This window comes from Saccostrea echinata, unplaced genomic scaffold, assembly GCF_033153115.1.
Source record: "Saccostrea echinata isolate AGI-Se365-2 ecotype Australia unplaced genomic scaffold, CSIRO_AGI_Sech_v1 ptg000024l, whole genome shotgun sequence".
In the NCBI taxonomy this organism is placed as follows: domain Eukaryota; kingdom Metazoa; phylum Mollusca; class Bivalvia; order Ostreida; family Ostreidae; genus Saccostrea; species Saccostrea echinata.
Genome location: NW_026889773.1, coordinates 259,889 through 283,474, shown reverse-complemented (window position 1 = coordinate 283,474; position 23,586 = coordinate 259,889). Strand labels below are relative to the sequence as shown.

The window sequence follows — 23,586 nt, the reverse complement described above, 5'->3', positions numbered from 1 at the left end:
CATCACAACAAAAGGTTAAAATACATTGTAAGTGATCAAAATTATTTGCAGGCATTTTGTGAAGAGTTGATTTAGGTTTGTTCAAGTTTTCCCCGGAACAGTTAGGGGATATGCAAAGATATCAGGTTTTACAAGGTGACATAATGTAATATGAATACTTGAATCACCTGAGTCATATATTTTCTTTATAAATTGTGCGGAAAGCTTCGGCATTCAATACACCATTTCATTTTGTTGTCTTAAAAAAGCTTAAAGCAGTATGAATACTACAAGATATAAAGGAAGACCGCTTGTTTCACAATACACCATATACTTTAATAAGGATATTTTCAAATAAATATTGAAATTTTCAATGCCCCATTCGGCAGAACCTAAGAGTAATGCTGGTACAATAACCTAAATATAACTGGCGGTCAAACGGGGAATCAAACTGGCTTTTTGTTTTATATCGCTTTACGAATTTAAAATAACCATATTGGTACAGAGACTACGAGCGCTCTTAAAATATCTTATTTAAAATTTTTTTTACAGGAAGTGGTGGCTCTGGATCCCGAAGAAAATAGATGCGGATGTAAAATAATGTATTCATCTGATGTCTCCCTGCCTCTATAATTTGGCTTTACACATGTTTATTTTTGTTTTATTTTTTAATTGTGTACAATGAACTCTTGAAAAAAGTTATTTTATAAAATAAAGAAAAAAATAAAAACCATTATGTGACAAATGTAATAATTCGGATGTTATTTTTATCCATTATCTTAACTCTAGCTAAAGTGAACCTTAAGACCACGGAACATTAACTGGCAAGATTGGAAATATGCAACTTATGTCATTTCCATCTCTTAAAGTCAAAATTTCAAACTTGAATTTCCATCCATTTTTTTCAACACCCGGATAGAATCGTACCCGCCCATTTCCTTATTTTCCCAGTTAATTTTCCGCAGTCTTATCTATGAAACGATCAGCAATAATTTTGTTAAAAAAAAAAAAGAAAAGAAAAGAAAGAAAAAAAATGAAATATATAATTCTTTACCATTTTTTATCAAGCAAGATTTTGGATGGTGATTAAAGGCGGTTTTTTGTGTGTTTTTCTTTTTTAATTTTAGACATGTCCGCAATTATTATGTAAAAACAATGTCCACAGGACTGGCAAAACTCATAATAATGTTTCAGGTAGTAATTTTTCATTCAAGCAATTATTTAGAGAGAGAGAAACAGAAATACGTGTTTAGGCATATTTTTCCTATATGTGTGCTCAGTTTTTTAAAAGTTTACCGAAAAGAAATATTTTATGCTTTTATTTAATTTTTATCTTAATCCTGTGCATTTAATTCAATTTATACAAAGTTTAGGGGTGTTTTTGTGATTGTTTACATACATGTAGATTATAATGTTTACTTTTATTCCATTGCTGCCCATTATTTTACGTTTATTTTAATAAACATGGCAGCTTCGACTGAATTTTTAATATTCCTACTGTCTCTAAAAAAGATATTTTTTCAAAAAATAAATTGTATTTTATATACGCATTTTTGGCGGTGTTTAGATTCTTATTTTTCTCACTAATAAAGTGAAAGTATAACAGTGATATGAATATGTTTTGATTGATACAATATGACACAGTGGAAAAATGAAATATACAATAAATAAGAGGCCAAAGGGCCTTAACGGTCACCTGATACAATGTAAAGATCCATAGATTAAAACAAAATAAGGTGAAAAATAAAGCATATGTTGATCAAAAGCAAAAGAAATAGGATGATCAGCGATCAGCAAAATATTAATTTAGTACTCAATAACAAAACTTAAAGTTGATCTATTTATTTGCCTGTACTTTCCCCCTTTGTCACTATCCTCAAGCGGACTAAACAAAACAATAATTCTAGAGTACTATTAGTTAACACATTTCATTCCCCCTCACATTGGCCTCTCTTAATCGTTGAAGATTATTATTAAATTTTTGTCCCATTTTCATTTATCTAATACTTTTGTATTAAATATTATAAAATTTCTTGTATATTTCTGTTAAAGTCATCATTTCGTAAGTTCTATGGTCGATACAATGACCTTCTCAGCAAATACAATTTATCATTGAGTCAAATGCTGGCGGACGTTTTTCATACTAATTGTTAGGCCATTACTTACACACTGAATTGTCGACGGATTTTTCCGCTATTTCACGATCATGACAAGGAGCACAGGGCGGGTGTGACCGGTCGGCAGAGGATGCTCACTCCTTCATGGCACCTGATCCCACCTCTGATGTTTTGGAGGTCTGTGTTTGCTCTGCTCCTATTTTGTATTGTTTAATGGACTTTTGAGCTTGAATACTGTTCGTTATCTCCATATATTTCGTGTTATTCCATTGAACTTTTAAGTTACATTTTTTACAGGTGAATAGCAAAGGGGAATAACTTCTTTTAGTAGAAATTAATAAATTGACCAAAGGATACAGACTTTCAAAATCTGGTAAAAACACCTTTGCTTATTACAACTTTGTATACTCTATTTGCCCCCTGGATGCCCAGGAGTAGAGAAGAGAATTTTCAAGGAAATAATCCATTTTCACTATTGATTCAATATAGCCCCATCCTAATACCAAAGCCCCTGACCCAGGGGCAAAGATATTTGCAATTTTGGAAGAGGCACTCTTACTTCTCATTACCGTGCACTTAGTATGTTTCCTTAAAAACAATGGGCAGAGAGGAAGATTTTCCAAAAAATAATGCATTTCTACTATATACATGTATTCAAAAGAGCCACACCCAAACACCAAAATCCCTGACCACAGAGTTATGAATTTTGCGACTTATTGAAAAGATTTCCTTGCTTGTCATAACCTTGCAATTAGTTTTTTCTGTTAAATACCCAGGGGCAGAGAAGAACATTTTCAAAAAAAAAAAAAAATGCATTCTACTATATATTAATAGACCCACCCCCAACATGAATATTTCACAATTTTGGAAGAGGCATCCTTGATCACCATGCACTTTAATTTATCTGCTAAATGCCAAGGTACAGAGAGGATTTTCAAAGAAATAATGCAATTTCACAATATAATCAATAGATCTCCGCCTAAACACTAAAACCCCTAACTAATGGACCAAGATATTCACAATTTTGGAAGAGTTCCCCTTACTCATCATAACTACAGTGTATATACAGGGTGTTTCATGATATATGTCACACATCTAAATGGGAATAATCTGAATATCAAGCATGATACCAAAAATACCAAAATATCATAGATCACCATAATCTAAAATTATGGTATTGCAAATGATGACGTAATCAGTGATGTCATAATTTCAGCTGTTCTCAAAATGGAGAACAACTAACAACAAAAATTTGAATTTGTAAACTTTTATTATTAGCACGATATCCTAAACATTGTACAGGGTGTGATGAAGAAAAATATCCAGACCAGAAAGCGCTGTCTAGTTTGCATTTATTAGCGAAAGAAGTTCGAACAAAATATAATGTAAAGATGAAAAAATCAAGACATGAGAGTATTGTCAAAGTGAAGTCAATCATTGAGAAAACCTCAAGAAAGTCAGTTAGATCTGAGTTTAGAGAAATGGATTGTGATAATGTAAGTGTATCGAGTGTAGTTAGAAAATCTTCGATTTGAATTGAGTGTGTCTGCATATAAGATTCCAGCATTGCAGCATTTAAAGCCAACTGACATTCAGAGTCGGTTAAGTTTGCAAGATTGATTGAAAGAGCGAAAGAAGTGGACGTCAGCACATACCGGTAGTTCAGAAATGACACAAGTGTTTCTTTAAATAAAAAATAAATATGCACTTTGGGTGTTCTAACAAGCTAGATATAAAACAAGAAACCTGTCAAGTATCCTGTGAAACGTACAAAGCATTGGTCAGAAATTTCTGAACACGAATCTCTTAAGTTATTTAGGACAATGATACAATGAAAAACTCTAGAACCCCCTTTCCGCAGAACCCTCACCCTAGGGCCACAAATTTTACAATTTTGGAAGAGTTCCCCTTGCTCATCATAACTATATACTTGGTTTATCTGCTAAATACCCAGGGGCAGAGATTTTCAAAGAATGCAATTTCACTATATAATTAATAGAGTCCCGCCCTAACACCAGAACCCCTGGTCAAGGGCCAATATGTTCACAATTTTGGAAGAGGTGCCCTTGCTCAATATACTTGGTTTATCTGCTAAATACCAAGAAGGAGAGATGATGATTTTTCTAGAAAATAACGTACTTTCACTAGATAATCAATAGAGCCCCCCTTCCACAGAACCCCTCGCGCTGGGGCCACAAATTTCACTATTTTGGAAGAGGCACCCTTGATCATTATAACCATGCACCTAGTTTATCTGCATTATATACAGGGGAAGATTTTTTAAGAATTTATGCATTTTCACTATATGATCAATAGAGCCCCGCCCTAACACCATGACCCTGGGGCTAGGAATTTTGCAATTTTGGTTGTTAAAATCCCTGTAATATCAACTTATGTGTCAGAAGCCTTACTCGGTTTGAAAATTGTTCGTACTCGAAGCATGCTCTTGAGTATCGAATAAGTTGAGAGATGTAAACACCAAATACAGGTGATAGTGGAATATTACAACATAAATAAGGAAAACTGACGATGGAAAAGCTAAAATCATCTCGGTTATTATACAATTTTGTTAATAGTTGGCCATTGTCGTCAACATGCAGTAAAACCTCCAAATATGAGACAGATGTGGCAGATTCTGTAGTGTCTTTTATTTCAAGTTCAGTGGGATACATCGAGTCGACATATGAGTGAAAGTTATGGTGTCCGGATAGGGCCAATTGCAAAAGCTTAACAGCGCGTTCAGAAAAACACGCCGTCGCGCTAACACACAATTTTACAACATAAAGTTACCAGTGGCGGATTCAAATATTTTAGAAAGGAGGGAGTGGGGACAGAACACGAATGGGTTTTTTTCGAAAAAAAAATGTCCAAACTGGAAAATGGGGTAGATTCATAATAAGGCCTGACACTATGTGAGTGATCGTTACGTGTTGATAAATTGAAAAAGTATACAAATTTAGCAAACATAATTTACGAAAACCTAAAAGAAAAAAATCGAAGGGGGGGGGGGATACCGACGCGCGCGAGTGAGTGCTAGATTCGCCTTTGGTTACTCTACATTTTGTTTCAAACATGAAGGTAATATGCCCCCTTTCTTTCATCTGTTTATTTCAATTTGGAGCTAAGAATTTTGTATACAACTGTATGACGACCGGTCGATGACATTTTCGGACATTTCTCTCAGAATACAACATCTCCAAAACAATTTTGCTTCAAATACATTACCACATGATTCTTATGTATCAAAATGTTTTGCACTAAATTCGTAGCTTAAATTAAAAAAAAATCAGCAAGGGGACAAAACTTCAAATCAAATATAAATTAAATTTTGGGAAAACACATTACATAATGCATCTCATAACTATAATTATTTAAATTGATAGATACCTGCACGTTCACCTCACTCGGCATTTCAGTTGCGATTGCTAAAAATGGGGTACTAGATGAACTTTCTGCAAAATCATCTGATTGGTTGAGAGATATGTACCCAAATACACGTGTAAATTAGTGAGGTCATAAGAGATGTCACGTCACAAGTCATTTAGAATACTCGTTTCCCTCTGTATCGGAGGTACAGGGCGGGGCCCGGATCGACCTATCGCTCTCGCCTAAAGCCCCGCCCTGTATCTCCGATACAGTATGGAAATCGTACTCTAATTATAGCTTGTTAATTTATAATTCTCGTCGATATATCTAAATATCAAAATGAATGTCACAGTTAGAGTTTTCTTCTTTTGTAGAAGTTTTTGAATAAATTCTGCTTCAAAGGAATATAAAAACAGGTCGGTCAGCTAATAACAAGGCCATCAGAATTCTAACAGTTTGCTTGAAGACCTGGTCTCTGAAGACTCTTTTAATGTTGTCAATGAGGAACATCCGCATCCTTTTAAAATCAACTTCAGAACTCCTATTGATTACCAATCACAAGATACGAAAATTTTCGAGATTTTTTAGAAGCAGTTGTTGATGACATAAAAAAAATGGATTTTTCTTTTGAAATTGTTGCATAAAGTCAAAAAATGTCGTACGTTTTGATATTACTGACTTTTGAAAAAGGACAAGGTATCATGGTAACGGCCGAATCTGGCGCCTTATTCGATGTAAAAATCAGAACACAGTTAAAACTTTGATACTTTATAGTTAAGAACCTAAAATGAGGCTTGTTTTAAAACCAGCACTATATTTGATTTTTAAAAAGCTTACACGGAGGCCACAAGAGGGTGCAGAAGTAGGACATTTTCCCGAATTTCCTCGATTCTGGTGAAATTTCGTCAAAGAGCAAGGGCCACTTAGGGCCTTTTTTGGCCCTGTCAATTTTTAAAAAATCAAAACTGCTCAGTTTTGGCTGACAATGCAGTATTTATCACTTGGACCCTTGGTGACCATGTTTCTACTGAACATGACATAATTTTCTCTCTAGTCAATGCATTATGACGTCATTAAATGCGTCATTTTTACCATATCCTTAAAATTCCTTAAAAAATGACCAAAAGTTGAAGTATTTTTTCAATATTTCATATAGAGCACAACCTCTGATCCAAAATATGCAATAACATAATGAAAGATCTGTTTCTGAAAATCATAAAACATGTTTTAATTTTTGGATCGAGGGCTGTGCTCATATTTTAATTCTTTGCTGAAGTTAGTCAAATACGCCTGTTTCTGCAAAATTCAAGAACATTACATTTTCACAAAGCCTTCTTTCCAATACCTGGATTCTCAAAAAAATATTTTGCCATAGGAAATAAGAGCACTAAGTCTCTACTTTATTTTGATATATGAAATGGGACTGAGGGTGAAAGTCAATTACACTGTATACATCTGATACTAGTGTATGAAATATGTAAATTTGGTAGGTAGGCAAGCTTGTGATCTATGTTTTCTGAAACAAATTGTGCTGTAAAATCGATGAAAAATTGCATAAAAATTGAGAAAATTCGGAAATTGACATATTTTCTGACCTTCCGGTGACCTCTGTCTACCCCATAACTTAGAACCAATGCTCATTTTGTGGCAGGGGTGACAACAGGTATTTATTGATAAACTGTCGAATCATTCTAAAAGACACCCCAAACTAGGGGCCAAAAAGGGGTCTTAGCCTATCTTGTCCTTTGGCAATTTAAAATTTTCTAAAAGTTGTTTCGAGTTTTTGAGAATCCATATCTAATTTAAATCAATTCTAAAATATGCTGTGGCACAGTGCGTCTGAAGTTAACAGCAATTAATATTTTTGTAAGGATTAAAGAAAGGGGCTTGGTAGACCATTTGCCGGACCCTTCAGTGTATCTTTGAAAGAATTTTTATGAAGATTAAGTTTAATCCAGTATTTTTAGGATAAATCGATCTCACTTTCGCTTACTTGAATGTTAAAACTATTAAAGACTGTAATGCAATCTTAAAAATTTCATTCTTAGAAAGTGATTTGTTAATATAGGTTTGATATCTAAATATAGAATTTAAATGAAGTTCTAAATACAGTAGTAATAATGAGCTTTACATATCGATATCGTTATCTATAAACTTTGTCTGCTGAAACCATAAGATAATGTTCATGTAGTCTTTCAAGTATCAAAAAATATATCCCTTTCCCATTAAGAACATCTGAGCGAATCTTTCTTCTTTCTTCGAATGATATGTAATTGGTTTTACTAAAATAATTTTTTTTCCTCATTTATGATAATCTATACTTATTTGACTGTTTCATCCTACTTTAATATACGTTTCGATTACTGTCACACTGCTGATTCATTGTATCCCAATATCATAGTTCATGACAAACAAATTAAGGTATTTGACACCAGTATGTAACAAAAACAAGAGTGCAAATGGTCAGTACGCCCACAGAGTCCATTTGCTCATAAAGAAATATCAAATCATATTCTAATTCATTGCAGCGTAACAAAAGCCATTGGGAGATCTGGAATTAATCGAATTTACTTCATGCATCAATCTATATGCAATTTATTTCCTAGTTCATTTACAAATTGCATATTCCAATGTATTTCTGTTTGTTTAATTCCGTGATTTTTAAAAGAAACCCATTTGATTCACAATAAATAAGTATGTTTATTTGTTTGTTGTCCCTCTCGAGAATTTTTCACTCATATGAAGACGCTACCAGTGCTGCAAATTAAGACCTCTACTTGGCATTCAGGATCATTTAGCAGTGAGGGATCTTTTTCGTGCCAACCTACCTTTGTTTTACGGTCTCATCCGAAGAACCGGTCTCCACGTCCCACAGTATGATTCGAACCCGCGACGTAAGGATCAATATATAAAGAAGAGTTAATTTTGTAAACTTTTACTTTAAATCCAAATCCAAAGATATTGCAGTAAAACTCCAGCTCTTGGCTGTGGGTCAGTCGGTCTAATGATGTTTGACAATAGCGAGTTGTTAAAATAATTTACAGGGGAAAAATGAGATAACACTTCAAACGAATTACTTTTGTTACATGACCTAAACAAAGGGTTCACTTAACAAAAGGCCCATGGGCCACAACGCTTACCTGCGTAACATTGGCCCTGCTGTCCTTCACCAGAGTTTCTCCCTTGTAATACTTATTGTGGTCCCAGCCTACTTCCGAAGTCATGATTGAACAATTTAAAATCTACACTACCCTAGGATACTTCCATATACGTTTCAGCTTTTCTGGCCCAGTGGTTCTTGAGAAGATTTTTAAAGATTTTTCCAGTATATTTCAATGTTAAACTTTGATTCCCTATTGTGGCCCACCATACCCCCGGGTGTCATGACTGAACAATATAGAGTCCACACTACCCCAGGATGTTTCCATAAAAGTTTCAGCTTTCCTGGCCCAATGGTTCTTGAGGAGAAAATTTTTAAAGATTTTTTCAGTATATTTAAATGCTACACTTTGATTCCTTATTGTGGCCCCACCCTATCCTAGAGGCCATGAATTGAACAATTTAGATTTTACACTATCCCAGGATGCTTCCAAATAAGTTTCAGCATTTGTGGCCCAGTGGTTCTTGAGAAAAGGATTTTTAAAGATTTTTCCAGTATATTTCAATGAAAAATATTGATTCCCCCATTGTGGCCCCACCCTACCCAAGGGACCATGATTTGAACAATTTAGGATTTACACTACCCCAGGATACTTCCATATAAGTTTCAGCTTTTCTGGCCCCGTGGTTTTCAAGAAGAAGACTTTTAATGATTTTTCCAATATATATCAACGTAAAACTTGAATCCCTAATGTGGCCCCTTCCTACCCTCGGGTGCCATGATTTGAACAATTTAGAATCTACACTTCCTCAGGAAGGTTCCGTATAAGTTTCAGCTTTTCTGGCCCAATGGTTCTTGAGAAGATTCTTTAATGACTTCTATTTTTGTCTTTTCTTGATTATCTCCCCCTTGTTAGGGAATACTGGAAAAGATTTCCCTTCATACTAAAAGCCTATCATTGAGTACACCTTTCCGTAGACAGTGAAACTAAAATTGGCTTAAGTGGGCATAGACACAAATTTGAAGTTGATATTTTCTCAAAATTTCTGTATTATATCATGACTTATATGTTGCTATAGAAATTCTCACGGAAATATAATGAAAAACTTATTTTATCTAGAAATTATTGAAACTAAGAATTTTGGGACGCGTTTGATTGATACAACCTTGTACTTTCACAAAGAAAACATTTTCCTTAATACTTAAGAAAAGTAGAAATTTCATTGTGTATTAATGAAAAAAATTAAAGATATAATTCAGAAAATTCAGAGTAGAAATGTGAGAAAGCAAAACCAGAAAACAATTGAACACACTCGTTGAAACTAAACATTAACAATAACAGAGCTCATGCCCTGTTTACAAAACAAATTACGTTCCACCGGATGTATTCAATTTGTTAAACTCTGCACACATCACTGAGCACGGACTGACAATACTGGTGAATTGGTTTTGCTTTCTCACATTTCTACTCTGAATTTTCTGGATTATATCTTTAATTTTTTTCATTAACTCACAACAAAATTTCTACTTTTACAAGTATTAAGGATAAAGTTAACCTTGTGAAAGTGCAAGGTTGTGTCAATCAAACGCGTCCCAAAATTCCTAATTTCAATAATATCCAGAAAAAATAAGTTTTTATTTATCATATTTCCGTGTGAATTGCTATGGCAACATATAAGTCTTGATATTATACAGAAAATTTGAGAAAATATTAACTTCCAAATCTGTGTCTTTGTCCCTTTAGAATAAACTAGGCATATATGGTAGCATTGGCAATGTCGATAGTCTTGGTAATATTTCATGTCAACAGTGTAGCAATGTGAATGTGATGGGGCTTTCTAACAATAAAGAGACATAAGCGTAGTCATGGACATTGGTCTTGTATTAAACATACATGTACTATACACAATGTATCTCTTGATTCACTACTATCTTATGTTAAAGAACAGTAAGGTCTTCATCACATTCGCACAAGCTTTACTCTGTCGCTTAGAGAGTTTTAACTGGTCCATTTGAAAAGGCCAAAAAAGTCTGTATTTTGATTCTTTGACACCAAAATACAGACTCGGATACTGTGATTATCACTATTGCAAATCATAGATTTTTTAAACCGCCACATTTGACGGAAGAGAACACTGCTCACATAATCTCTATGCTACTTAAACTTAAATTTATCAACAAATAACAAAATGTTCTTACTTTTATTATTATATACAAGGATTGTTATAAAAGTTCGCAGACACGTTAAATTACGGAAAATGTAAGGTGTATTTCGAAGAATGACATCTGTCTGATTAAATTCTTATTCTTTGTTTATTAGTAAGTAAAAAATCGGGTCCATTTACTAAAAGATTGGAAATATACTATGATTTTTACTGTGCGGTCATAGGATTCACGGAGCAATGGCTTAGCGTTAGGTGACGTAACAACCTGTTTCCAAACGTGTTAAGCCTTTTCACAGTTCTAAATATCTTTTTTCTTTAGACTTTCATGTTTTTTCCTATTTAAAAATTAAATAACTATATAAAGACATGAACTTTTTTCCCTAAAATGTCTTATAGTGGCTAATCGGATATTAGTGAGATCTTAAAATCAATGTCTACATAATATATGGAAACAATACAAAATCCACAGGTGCAACGTCCATGCGAAAAGCGGGGCATTGGTGTATCACAAGAGTAGATCATCAAAAATGTCAATCCGTCCATTCTTATTAAGCTATAACGATTTGAACGATTTGGTCCTAAATACATGTAGGCAATTCCCAGCAGCATCTAGAACATCTTAGTCACTTTCGGGTAACTTTCAGTCTGCACACATATTTTTTTTCTTGACTTTGTTTTTATGCATTGGTCATCTATAATTAACGATAAAACAGTCATGACCCCTCCAATTCATTTCAAACCTTCGCCAAATGACGTTTCATGATTATTGTAGCGGCAGGTAAAATATCATAAATCTTTGTCGCTACAACAGTGCAATTTTCAATTTCCAAAAAATGTCTATGTAATGTAAATGTGCGAAAAAGTGACATGCTCCGTGAAGCATGTTTTATCTAAATGATATAGCTGTAAATTTTTTATGGATCATCGGAAAACTCTAAATATTTACTTATTTATTGGAAAATGTGTATAGTTTTTGTCTGCCGAGTTTTACTGGTTTCATGCAAATAGCGCGCTCACAATAGAACTTGTCCGCGAACTTTTCTAACTTCCATTAACTGGAATTTTCTTTGGGAAGGTGCACAACGTGTGTGTGGGTGTTGGAGAGTTTGAGGGAGTGGGTTTTTGACGTATGTTTGTAAGTTTGAATATAAAGTAATTGTTTTAAAAAATAAGACATTAAAAAATGCCAACAAAGGACGCAGTAAATAAAAAAAAAATTCATCATCACAAAGGACTCGGTAAACAATAGAAATTTTCGAAATCACAAAAAGGTTCCAGTCTTGTATTCCATTATATTTCAGGTTGAAGTCAACACCTTGTATTTCTTACAAATATTCTTCGATTATTGCTTCCAAACTTTTTAATCACAAAAAAATTATAGTTTGCCCGACCATGACAAAGAGCACACGGTGAATGTGACGGTCGACAGGGGATGCTTACTCCTCTATGGCACCTGATTCCAATTCTGATATTTTTGGAGATCCGTGCTTGCTCCCAATTTGTATTGTTCCGATGGACTTTTGAGCTTGATTACTATTCGTTATATTTATATTTCGTCCCTAACCATATTTCTTCAAAACTTTAAATGACCGTCAGGGTAGCTCATTTGGTAGAGCGCTTGTTCCGTGATCGGAAGGTCATGGGTTCGAGTCCCGGCCGAGACTGATCTAAGTCGATAAAAAATAGGTAGCAACTGGTCCTTCGCCAAGCGCTCGGCACTTTGAAGTGCAAGTTGCGTGTCCTTCGGATGAGACCTTAAAACCGAGGCCTCGTGTTACGGCAGGCGTTGGCACGATAAAGATCCCTCACTTCTCAATTGCCCTGTGTGGCGAGGAAAGGTCTAAATTTGAAGCCCTTCACCGGTATATGGGGACGTCTCTATATGAGTGAAAAAATCTCGAACGGGACGTAAAGCAACAATCAATCAATCAATCAAAACTTTTTTAAAAATCCATACAAAGCACGAACTCCCTAGGGAGAATAAAAATGCAGCAGTTCTGAAATGCCTCAGTTTCTTATTAGTCCCCTTCCGGTGAAACCGGAGGGCACTATAGGTTTCCTCAGAGTCTGTCCATCCGTCTGTCTGTCTGTCCCTCTGTCAGTCTGTCCCACTTGGTTTTCCGCACTTTTTTCCTAAACGCTTCTAGATATTGAGCTGATTTTTGGTATGTGAGTGTATCTTGATGAGTTACAGATCAAGTTTTTCCGCTTCATTGTTTTTTGACGGAATTACGACCTTTTCAATTTTTAAGGGTTTTCTGCAATTTATTTCTAAACGCTTGCAGATATTGAGCTGATTTTTGGTATGTGACTTTACCTTGATTAGTTATAGACTAAGTTTGCATTTCGTTCCGTTTCAATGATTTTTGACGGAATTATGGCATTTTCAATTTTTAACGGGAACCAGATTACACTTGCCGGTAGGGGATTAGTATTGCTAATGCAATACTCTTAGAATGCTCATTATACATGTAATTCTTTCATATTAAGTAAGCGAATAGTACCACTGGTCATTTCTAGTGATAAGCATTTTCTTAATATATCCCTCTGGGGCGCATATGATTTACTTACGTAATTGATAATTTTGATAACTTTTCAAATAAAACATATTTTATCCTATAAATCTTCTATACAGTCGATCATTTAATGTTTTTAAAAAGGTTATTTCAAACAGGAAATGAATCCACAACAAAGAAAATTGTTCAATATCACAGGAGTGGTTACTCGGTTACTCTATCCATTCTATATATATATATATATATATATATATATATATATATATATATATATATATATATATATATATGTTAATACCCAAGATGATAATTATACAAATTCCTTAGAAATAAGAATAAAAGGATTTACTTATTTATATTACTTTCCGTTATCTTCTTACTTCTCTATTTACAAAAAATGTTAAAAACAACAATACCAAGCATTGAATTAATGTTAAAAACAACTGCACGCTTGAACCTTGCTTGTGTCGTGGTATAAATGTTTAAGCTGCAGTCAAAATCAATGCCTTTATTTACAAAAATGAAACAAAATATCTTTAATGTTCATTTATTTCAAAGTTTTGTAAAAATTACAATAAAATGAATGCCAAATAATGTAAGTATTACAAGTGAAATCATGATTACCTTAATCATATCATAAACTTTTCAATAACTAGAATTATTTTCATTTTTTGCTTACCACTTCTGTACATTCAATGCACCGTCATGCAATATCAGATAACACGATATTTCAAGGTCTTCTTCAGAAGAATACAAATAATTGTTTAAATCTTGTTAAAATAAAATGATGATGAGGAACATTGTCTAGATATTTTTTGAATGACCCTCGTATTATCCGATAAAATTCATTAAGGTCAGTCTAGTTTTAAGTTTTGGATTACTCAATAGATATTTGTTAATCGTTGTGATTTACATTTCCTCATCACAGATATCTAGTGTTTCATGTGAAATTAATTTATAGGGAATGGCTTTTTGAAAAAAAAAATATATAAAAGAATACAGTAAACTATAGTTTCCTCTTGTAAATCCTTAGATCATTATAAACCAGAGTAACGCCATTTTTGAAATTTGATTTTTTTACTATATTGCAGTGAATATTCAAGGTTTCACAGTTTTTTTTACTATGAAATTCAAATTGAAAAACTTTCTTGCTCTTTAACTTTCAAATGTCATTTTTTTCCAATTCAAAATGACTAATTTTAGATTCAAACTTTAGTTTTAAATACAAACATCAAAGATATCAAATGCTAGACATATTATAATCCTCTAAAAAAAATCCAACGCATCATAATAATTCAAAGCACCAAAATATCATTGTAAAATCAAAGTACATCTACATGCTAAATCAAAAATCGCAGTATACCAATACAACTACATACTTAACGTATACTTTTCGTTAGCTGTACCAATTTTATTAAGTACGTTCCGTTTCAAGTAAATTCACACAAGTGTTTTATTTGTTCGTGATGCATAATTTGCACAGTTAAAAGTAGAGTAGAAACGACAACATTTCACTTGAAACATTTCAAGTTACTTTATTACAAAAAAAACAAACAAAAACAATATATATTGCTTATAGCAATAACTGTGAGCACCTTTCCTTTTCACGTTGACAAATATGTAAGTACATTTGACATACGTACAGGTTCCAGGTGGAATGTTTTTGATTGGGTCCCATCATTTCCAACAATAACACTTCCTTATTTTGTACATGCCCTTTTGCAAAGTATGGCCAAAAAACAAAAAAAAAAAAAAAACATAAGAGGCATCTAATTCGTTACCATAATCGTTTTCTTTTGCTACACAAACATTTCCTTTGTTCGCTCACCCTTTTCATATCAAGAAATATCAAAAAACGGATGTTTTTTTCCATCGACAGATTGAAATGTCTCGTTTTCATACAGGCTTGTGGAAACTCCTGTAATATTTTTCCTGCAAGTGTTATTCTGACTGAATCACTTGTTGTTGAATAAGACCTCGACAGAAAGTAGTATGTCTTTAATGTTTCGATCAAGTAATTTGTCGTCCAATACTTTTTCGTAATCTTCACACACCGGTGATTCTATGCTTTCTTGTCTTTCAAAGGTTGGCTGTCTCATAACAGCTATGCTGGCGGATTTCTTAGACAGACCAGAACTAAAAGCTATAACATTATTATCGGGAAGTTGACCTACACTGGCACTGAATATAGGATTCTTTCCTGACATTCTGAAGTTTTTTCTTCGCCTTGTTAAAGCCTCTCTTGGATCCAGGTGTATTGGACATTCTTTTGGTGGCAATAACACCGTGTGCTCTGAAATATCTTCCGAATCCAATCCCGTTCCATCTCTCTGGTCATCATCGCTAAAGGTTGTCTGTCGATTTGATAAAGGGACAACCAGTCGATGTTTTCCATCGCCCTCTTCCTCATCACTTGAAGTTGCCTGTCTGCTCAAAACCGGGATAGCAAGCCTGTATTTTCCATCGTTGGATGCTGTTTCATCTTCATCACTAAATGTCGTCTGTCGGCTACTAAAAGGGACGCTTAGCCGTGATTTTATGTCAACAAAATCATCTGATTTTCCTGAGCGACTCATTTGAGATGTTTCTGCGCTAGTATATGAATCACATGATGTCGAGTGTTGACTCCAAGCTGTTCGTTTTTCTCTGGCCTGTGCACATGCTTTTTTAATTTCTTCAACATGGGTGGATTTATCAGGCCCATAGTTTTCTTCATTTGAAGCCATTTCAAGAAGCCAAGCCATTAACTTGTCATAAGAGTCGATTTCTTGTTCGTCAGCATCTTCTAATCTTTGTAAAATTTTTGCTGAAAAAAAATTATTCAAATGTGTTTGTAAATGAAAAAATCATAAAACACTTCAAATTATTAAAATAACATTATACTTGTGAAGATCTTTATACATGTAGTTAAACAGAAAAAAAAAGCATTGGGTATCTATACATCTTTGTATCTAGTGTAAGCTTCATGATCACCCGACGTATTTTATACCCTTCTTATGCTAGCCATGAAAGTTGCAATATTTCGTGAGTATTTCATGAATGATGTTTATATTTGAAAAAAAAAACAGAAAGTAAAACCAGTGAAAAGTAATTAGTATAAATTATGATAATTTCCTACAACGAATACCTTTCCGGTACAGAGTAATGTTATAACGGACACAACCAAGACTTACATTTCGTCGGAAAACTTCATAGAGCAACTTCGAGATTATTAGAAATATTTAAATATCTTATCTGATATAGCATAATGCACATAATGCAGATACATGGAGATATATATCGTTCTACGCAATTAATAACAATAAATCAAAAGGCAATAGACCTAAATAAACAAGAATGCCTAGCACTTCAATCTCTTAATCTTCCTTTTAATTATTATATTCAGGGACTTGCAGGAAGAAACTGTTGGACAAGATTAAACATGAGGATCCTTGTATATATCAAAAAATTTAGTTTATACAGTCTATTTTAGCCATTCTAAGGAGAAATATTTTTTAAGATTCTTCATTATTCTATGCTTTACATGAACATAGTCAATTCTATTAGAGGCTTATCAAAGTCCTATCTACCAACTGCAATAATTTCAAACTCGCTACAAAAAATACATTTCACCAAACTGTGTGCTTGACGATCCTCTGAAACGGCTTTAAGACATTCTAACGTATTTATTAGTAAAAGTTGTTGTGCTCCCACCCTGAGCAATATGGTCAGGAATTGAACAAGACTTGGTTGAAATACATGCTTGCATTTAATTCGCACAAATTATGCTTTGTTCTCCTTTTCCTACATTGTAATGTGTCTAATTTGAAATTGACAATAGGTTCTAGCCTGGATTCAGGTCTTTCTGTTAAAATAATTTTTAAGATAGGTTATTATTGGTTTCATAGACTTGATTTTTTTGTTCTTTTTCTTTAATATCGCCTGCACATATATCTATTAAATTCTGACCCCACCCCCACTGTTGCTCCAACCTAGTTCCAATTAAATTTTAGAACTATAATAAGGAACATGTATATTTTATGCTTGTAAACGCATTACTTTTTTCATTTTTAAGTAGAAAAGCAGGAATTTTTATTTTTTAAGCAGGAATCGCGCATTTTTCCGGTGTAGAAAGTTAAAATCATGAATCGACAGTTCTAAAATTTTATGCAAAACATGATGTCGGAAACAATTTGGCATTTGGTAGAAAAAAAAAAGAGATAAGTATGACGGGAAAAACTGTAACGCAAAGAATTTTGCATTCAATTGTGACAAAGAAGAAAAAAAGTAGGTACGACGGAAATAGAAACTGTAACGCAAAAAATTGAAAACGTGCATATCAATATAAGCGTTAAATTTACTCAATTATACGAAAGTATATCAAAATAATATGTTTTCCCATAGATATGAAATATTTCAGTCAGCTTGATATCAAGAAGCATGCTTTGTAGAGAAGGTTCAACAAAAATGTCCAGAGTCTAAAATAACGTGCCAAAATAAGTTCCAGCCGTGTTTCGAGGGGTAAAATTCAAAATGTTTTTGTCTATTGTAAAATGTATTAAGTATGCATAATGTGCTTATGAAAATAGTCAGAATGAATGTCAAATTAATTTACTCAAATAATGAATATCTTTCACAGTATTTGAGATTCAACATATTTTTCTATTCAACAAAATTATGACACAATTCGTTTTGCTTCAATTTACATGTAATGCACGAAAATGCGTTCAAGAGTAATCTATTCTTGAACTGGAAGGAATAAATTAAAAAGGCTGAAGACAACGAACAGTGATCATAAAAACTACTAACAATACAAATATGTGAACAGGTCATAAACATGGACCTCTGAAAATTCCAGAGGTGGGATCAGGTGTCTAGGAGGAGTAAGCATCCCCTGTTGACCGGTCACACCCACCGTGAACCCTATGCAAGATCAAGTAGACGGAACATTCCGTAGTCAAATTTAGTAGAAAAACAAAGGCATAACAATTGGTATGAAACAGGTCAGCCAAAATACGACCTAGTGATGAATTTACGGAATGCTGACTTTCAACGAGGTTGTTGAAATTCCTTCAAGAATAACTTGTGTGAGTAGCCTGCCTCGGTTTTAAATAATTGATCTTACTCAGAACATGTTCTTCAGTAGCGAATAAATTGGAAGACATAAACACCAATTGCAGGTGATAGCGGAATATTACTATATAAATAAGGAAAGTTGACGATGGAAAAGCTGGTCATCTCGTTTGTCATACAGTTTAGTTGTTAGTTGGCCTTTGTCGTCTATAGTCAGTAAAACATCCAAATATGAAACAGATGTGGCAGACAATGTGGTGTCTTTTCTTTCATATCGAAAAAGTGAGAAAAAAAATACAATGTAGACCGTTAGATAAAATAATGATATAATGGGCCACTAGTAGCATTATTGCAAGCATTACCTCAAACCATCCTAAGCGCTATTTAAGTGTAACGTTTTATTTTGAAAATGTCTTTAACATCACAAGTAACGTATACACACATATCAACAAAACTTAAGAATCATCTTCCTTCATTTTGAAGTAATTGGTGCATTTTATAAACACGAAAAATATGTGCTTCAAGACAATTAATACAATATCGAGCGGCCCACACTATAACTCGTTTAGATCTGAATAGCTACGAGAGGCATTCTACAGCACACATACCATCCTCTGATAGCGAATGACCCTTTCTTCAACAACTTACCACTGGGTATCAGAAAATACAATTGTATAGTTTTATTGTGCACTTTAAGGTCCCATATCAATATATGCATAGCAGCTGACTTGCTGCATCCAGGATATTCCACAAAGTCGCAAAAAAGATTTCTGAGGTAAAGGTCATGTTTTGGCTTCTGTTATTTGTGCATGTATCTTACCTTGCATTACAGTTCTTTGCACGGCAAATGTGCTGGGTAATGCTTTTGGAAGACTATTTTTACAGCTTCTATTAATAAATGTTTGTTTTGGTTTCATTCTGATACTTTGTGATACTGGGTAATACTCTAATCGAATCCTGTCATCCTTACCGTTTAATTGCAATCTTGATGTGCGGTGAAAATCTATTCATCTATATTTCGAGCAAAACATGTAGATTAATTTTATGCTTAAATTATTTACATGTTCGTTGTCTTTCCTGCACAGTCTTATTTGATGCTTTTTGTTTTCTACATGTATATATCGTTCTTAATATTTTTCATCTTTTTATTTCTTGCAATTGAAATGATGGAAAAACTATTGAAGACGAATATAAAACAAAAATAAAGTATTGTATATTCATGTATTCTGGTCGTGTAAGTTTCAGGATTATTCAACTGAAAGAAAAAGCTGATTATTTTCTACAAATATCTTATTTTATACCAGTCATGAAAGTCTTGTACAACAGTTCGTGAGTAAACATATGATTTATTGATGCTTTTTGGTTTATATTTAGTAAAAAAAATCAAAATTAATTGAAACATAAGAGTTGTTACAAAATGTCATACATCATTTAACTATTCCCAGAAGAGTAATTTAATAGGGGCCATTACCACGACTTTGATGCTTGCAATAGATTTTATCGGGTAACTTCACAGAGTGACGTTGGAGTTCGATATAACACGAATAATAAAGTTTCGCTTAATCTGAGAATTATTATTGAGTTTATATTCCTATAAAATAGAGGAACGTTTTATACGTGTTTAAACACATGAATATGCATTTTTAAAGAGGATGAATTAAGAAAGCCATGAACCCAAGGTGTTTATTCAAGCTGCCTCGATCGAACTCCGAATTCCTACTCTAAAAACGGCTAGTCAATAGGAACACTGAGACTGTATCCAAAAGGATAGTTGGACAAGATTTAAAAAAACATCATGTCTCACGAGTGAATAAGTTCAATATCCAACTACAATCTCCAAAACATTAAATTTTCTGTTATTACATTTTCTTCGTTTTCCTTTTGACCCTATTTCATGTAGCTAAGTTAACCTGGCTCCAGGATTATGAAACACATTTCAAGTTAAGTAAAATTTTCAGTCACCTGTAAGAAGTTAATTGTCAACTTGATCTATAAATTTGAAGATAACACTTTGGTTAAGCAATATTTTAAAAAAAAATCTGACTTCTACAACAACATCTCCATACATAAAGATTTTGAATTAAGCTTAAGATTTTCATGATCCCAGGGAATGGCAGTTATTTTTACACTGAGAAACATTTTCATAATGTTAAAATAATACGTATCTTTGAAAAAATCAATTTTATTCAATGATAAATTTCAATATTTATGTTGAGTGTTGACTAATGTCTTTCATATAAATTGTAAGGCCATTATTTTCATACTGAATTAACTGTGGAATTCTCCGTTTACCCGATCATGACAAGGAGCACACAGCGGGTGTGAAAGGTCGACAGGGGATGCTTACTCCTCCATGGTACCTGATCCCACCTCTGATGCTTTTATAGGTCCGTGTTTGCTCTGTTCACAGTTTGTATTGTTTCAATGAATTTTTGAGCATGATTACTGTTCGTTATCTTTATATTTTATGTAATAAAATGAGGTATTTGGTTATTGATAAGAATACGCTAAAAAAAAAAAAATAAGGTTTAGGAGAAATTAGCGACAAACTATACAATTTATTATTTTTGACTACATGAGAAGTGTGAATAATGGATGTAGATGAGTGAGTGAGAACGTATTTCATAGATGTAAAAATGTACAATTTCTTTATTAATTACCATAAAGATATAAATAAAAAAATATATACTTTTTTCAATATCTAACTTGACCAATTAACCTAACTAGTAGGTTATTACTTAATTTAATAATAACCTACAATTTTTTAGCCTTATAAATTCAGCATGAATTAATGGCTTTGATCATTATTATCTTCCCTTGAAAAAAAAAAGGCGTGACTTTCTATTTGACCAAATTTCAATCCTCTCTACTGTCATGTTGTAAATTTTAAATTTACCAGGTGGCAGTAAATACAAAATATACAACCCGGTAAATTTAAAACTTACAACATGACACTACCCAAGGATGTTTTGTTGCGAGTTTTGTTGACATTTGCCCATTGATTCCAAAGAAGAAGTCGAAATTTTGAAAAATGTGCAGACGCCGAAAAAAAAATGTGTTCAGAAAAGCTCGCTTGAGCTATCATCTCAGGTGCATGAGCTAAAAAAAATATAGACCTCTGACATGTAGATCACCTAAACTACATGCATGTACAGTCAGTAACTTTTTCTCGTCTGTTAGGTTAGTGACAAATAATTATTGGTAAATAAACTCCCCTTTTCACTATCTATTCGGATAAAAAAAAATCCAGCTAATTGTTCTTAAGCACTGATAACTCCTACATAGTGGGTAATCAGTTGTATTCTTCCAATAAACAAAAAATCAAAACAATCTACAAACGTCGTGTTCCTTTATTCGCTAGCCGAGATTAGTGTACATAGATCCTGTTGTTTACCTTTAATCATTCACGAGCTGTGCAGTCTTATGTCTGAACGGTGCAAAATGAATATGAAACATAGAAAAAAAATCAATGTCTAGTGGTTCCGTTTTAGATTTCCTGTCTGCTTTGGTCTCTTCACAAACAATACAACTGAAACTTCGTAAATTCAGCATATTAAGAAATCGTAATTTTCTATCACATTTTTATCTTATGTGCCCATATGATTAAATGATTTGCACACTCAATACAACACATCCAAAGGAAACAAGCAGGACAAAATCAAATATTAATCATGATTACACATGTACTGTATCTGATGGAATGTAAAGATCTATAAATCAGAAAAGAGAATTCTAGAAAGTCAATTTGAATGAACAGGCAAGTAAATAAATAGGTTTGTTTCCTGGAGCTATTAGAATATATGTACCTCATTAACGGTGCTACACCATATAGAGATGTCAATCTCCTCTATACGATCGGGTTTTTTTTTTGATCAATGTTTATAAAGCCTGTTCCAGATAGCCATGAAAACAAAATTGGCAAGATTTTTCTACCACCTAAATAATTGAGAGGTATACCGGAGTTTACTATGTTATCCAAAATATATAATTAATAATAATGAATAAATAAAAATAAATAAAAGTTAGTTACCAGCATAGGATAGAATTTGGGTTCAAAATACTTGCTTAAAAGTGTATTTAGCATTCTTTAACCAGCGACTTTACAACGATAACATAAGAATAACATATTGCGTTAGTACGTACTTAGCTGTTTCATAAATTCTTCAGGAAATTACCCATCTAGTTTGACACATCTGAAAATATCACTATTATGTGCATTAGCAAATAAATATATCGTCTGTTTGTCTTCATTTTCAGAATTTCTAAAATGCAACAAAGCTGGTCTGATGCATTTAGGCAATGCCTGCATAAAAAAGGGTTGTGGAGGTGGTCAAGTTTTCATATTTAACATGTACAACCATGGTTTGTTTATCTGATTCACTGTTCCATGTTTATGATATAAACATTTCTTATCCAGTAGAGAAGCCGAGCCAAACATCCAAGGTAACATGTTCAAGGTCCCGAAAGACACCTCTGTATGATGATCTCTATCCGATAGAGACCTTGATAAAGGGGTATTCTTTCTTAAAGACACAAAATACATAGCTTTCTATCAAATATACTTTTCTCGTGTTATCAAACCTACTTAAAGCGAAAGAAATGTACAAAAAATAAAATAAATCTGAAATACTATGAAGATTTGCTCAGAAACTTTTCACAATGGACAGAAATACTCGACTGTACTAATTTTCTGTTGTACAATACTTTATTATAAAGTTTATATTAAGGGTAACAAATGATTTAGATATCCTCCTATAGTTTCGACAAATAAATTGTGAACATTATAAACATGTAATAATTATTTACTATATGTACTTTACTCTTCCTCGAGAAATTCTTACCTTCAAGCATTTAATTTGGTCATTGGTAGCAAACATAATATCATGATATTATGAGCATTACTTTTAATAACATAAAAACTGAACAATCACTTAAACAAAAAAAAAAGGATTTGTATTAAAACAATGCATACCTTCTTCGCCCTCCATTTCAAATTTTCCTGACGGTTTCCCTAATTTCTTGCTTCCTTGGTTTCCCATTATACAGATTCACGTGTAGTTCGTATAACAACAATTAACAGCACGGCACAAGAGGGTTTTCATTCATAAACCTCCTGACATCAATAAGAGAATGCAGCAGTCGTGATCCGATCTATATATACGTCTGACTTCGCTACGGGAGATACAACCGATGCATTATACGCAGTGTTAACAGAGGCGTTTTACAATCGAATTCCCGTCGGTGATGTGACGTCATTAATTTGAAAAAAAAATTGCTTTTCTTTATTTACA

At 33.3% G+C, this 23,586-nt stretch overlaps 1 protein-coding gene across 1 annotated transcript; it reads right to left on the bottom strand.

The window, feature by feature from the left end:
- Positions 1-14,851: 14,851 nt before the first annotated feature.
- On the bottom strand, positions 14,852-23,368 carry LOC133191775 (uncharacterized). Its single transcript, XM_061327513.1, has 2 exons — positions 23,268-23,368; positions 14,852-16,049 (listed from the first exon to the last, which is right to left on the bottom strand). The coding sequence occupies exons 1-2, from the start codon at positions 23,332-23,334 to the stop codon at positions 15,199-15,201; spliced, it is 918 nt and encodes a 305-aa protein (XP_061183497.1). The 5' UTR covers positions 23,335-23,368; the 3' UTR covers positions 14,852-15,198.
- Between the last annotated feature and the right edge of the window lie 218 nt (positions 23,369-23,586).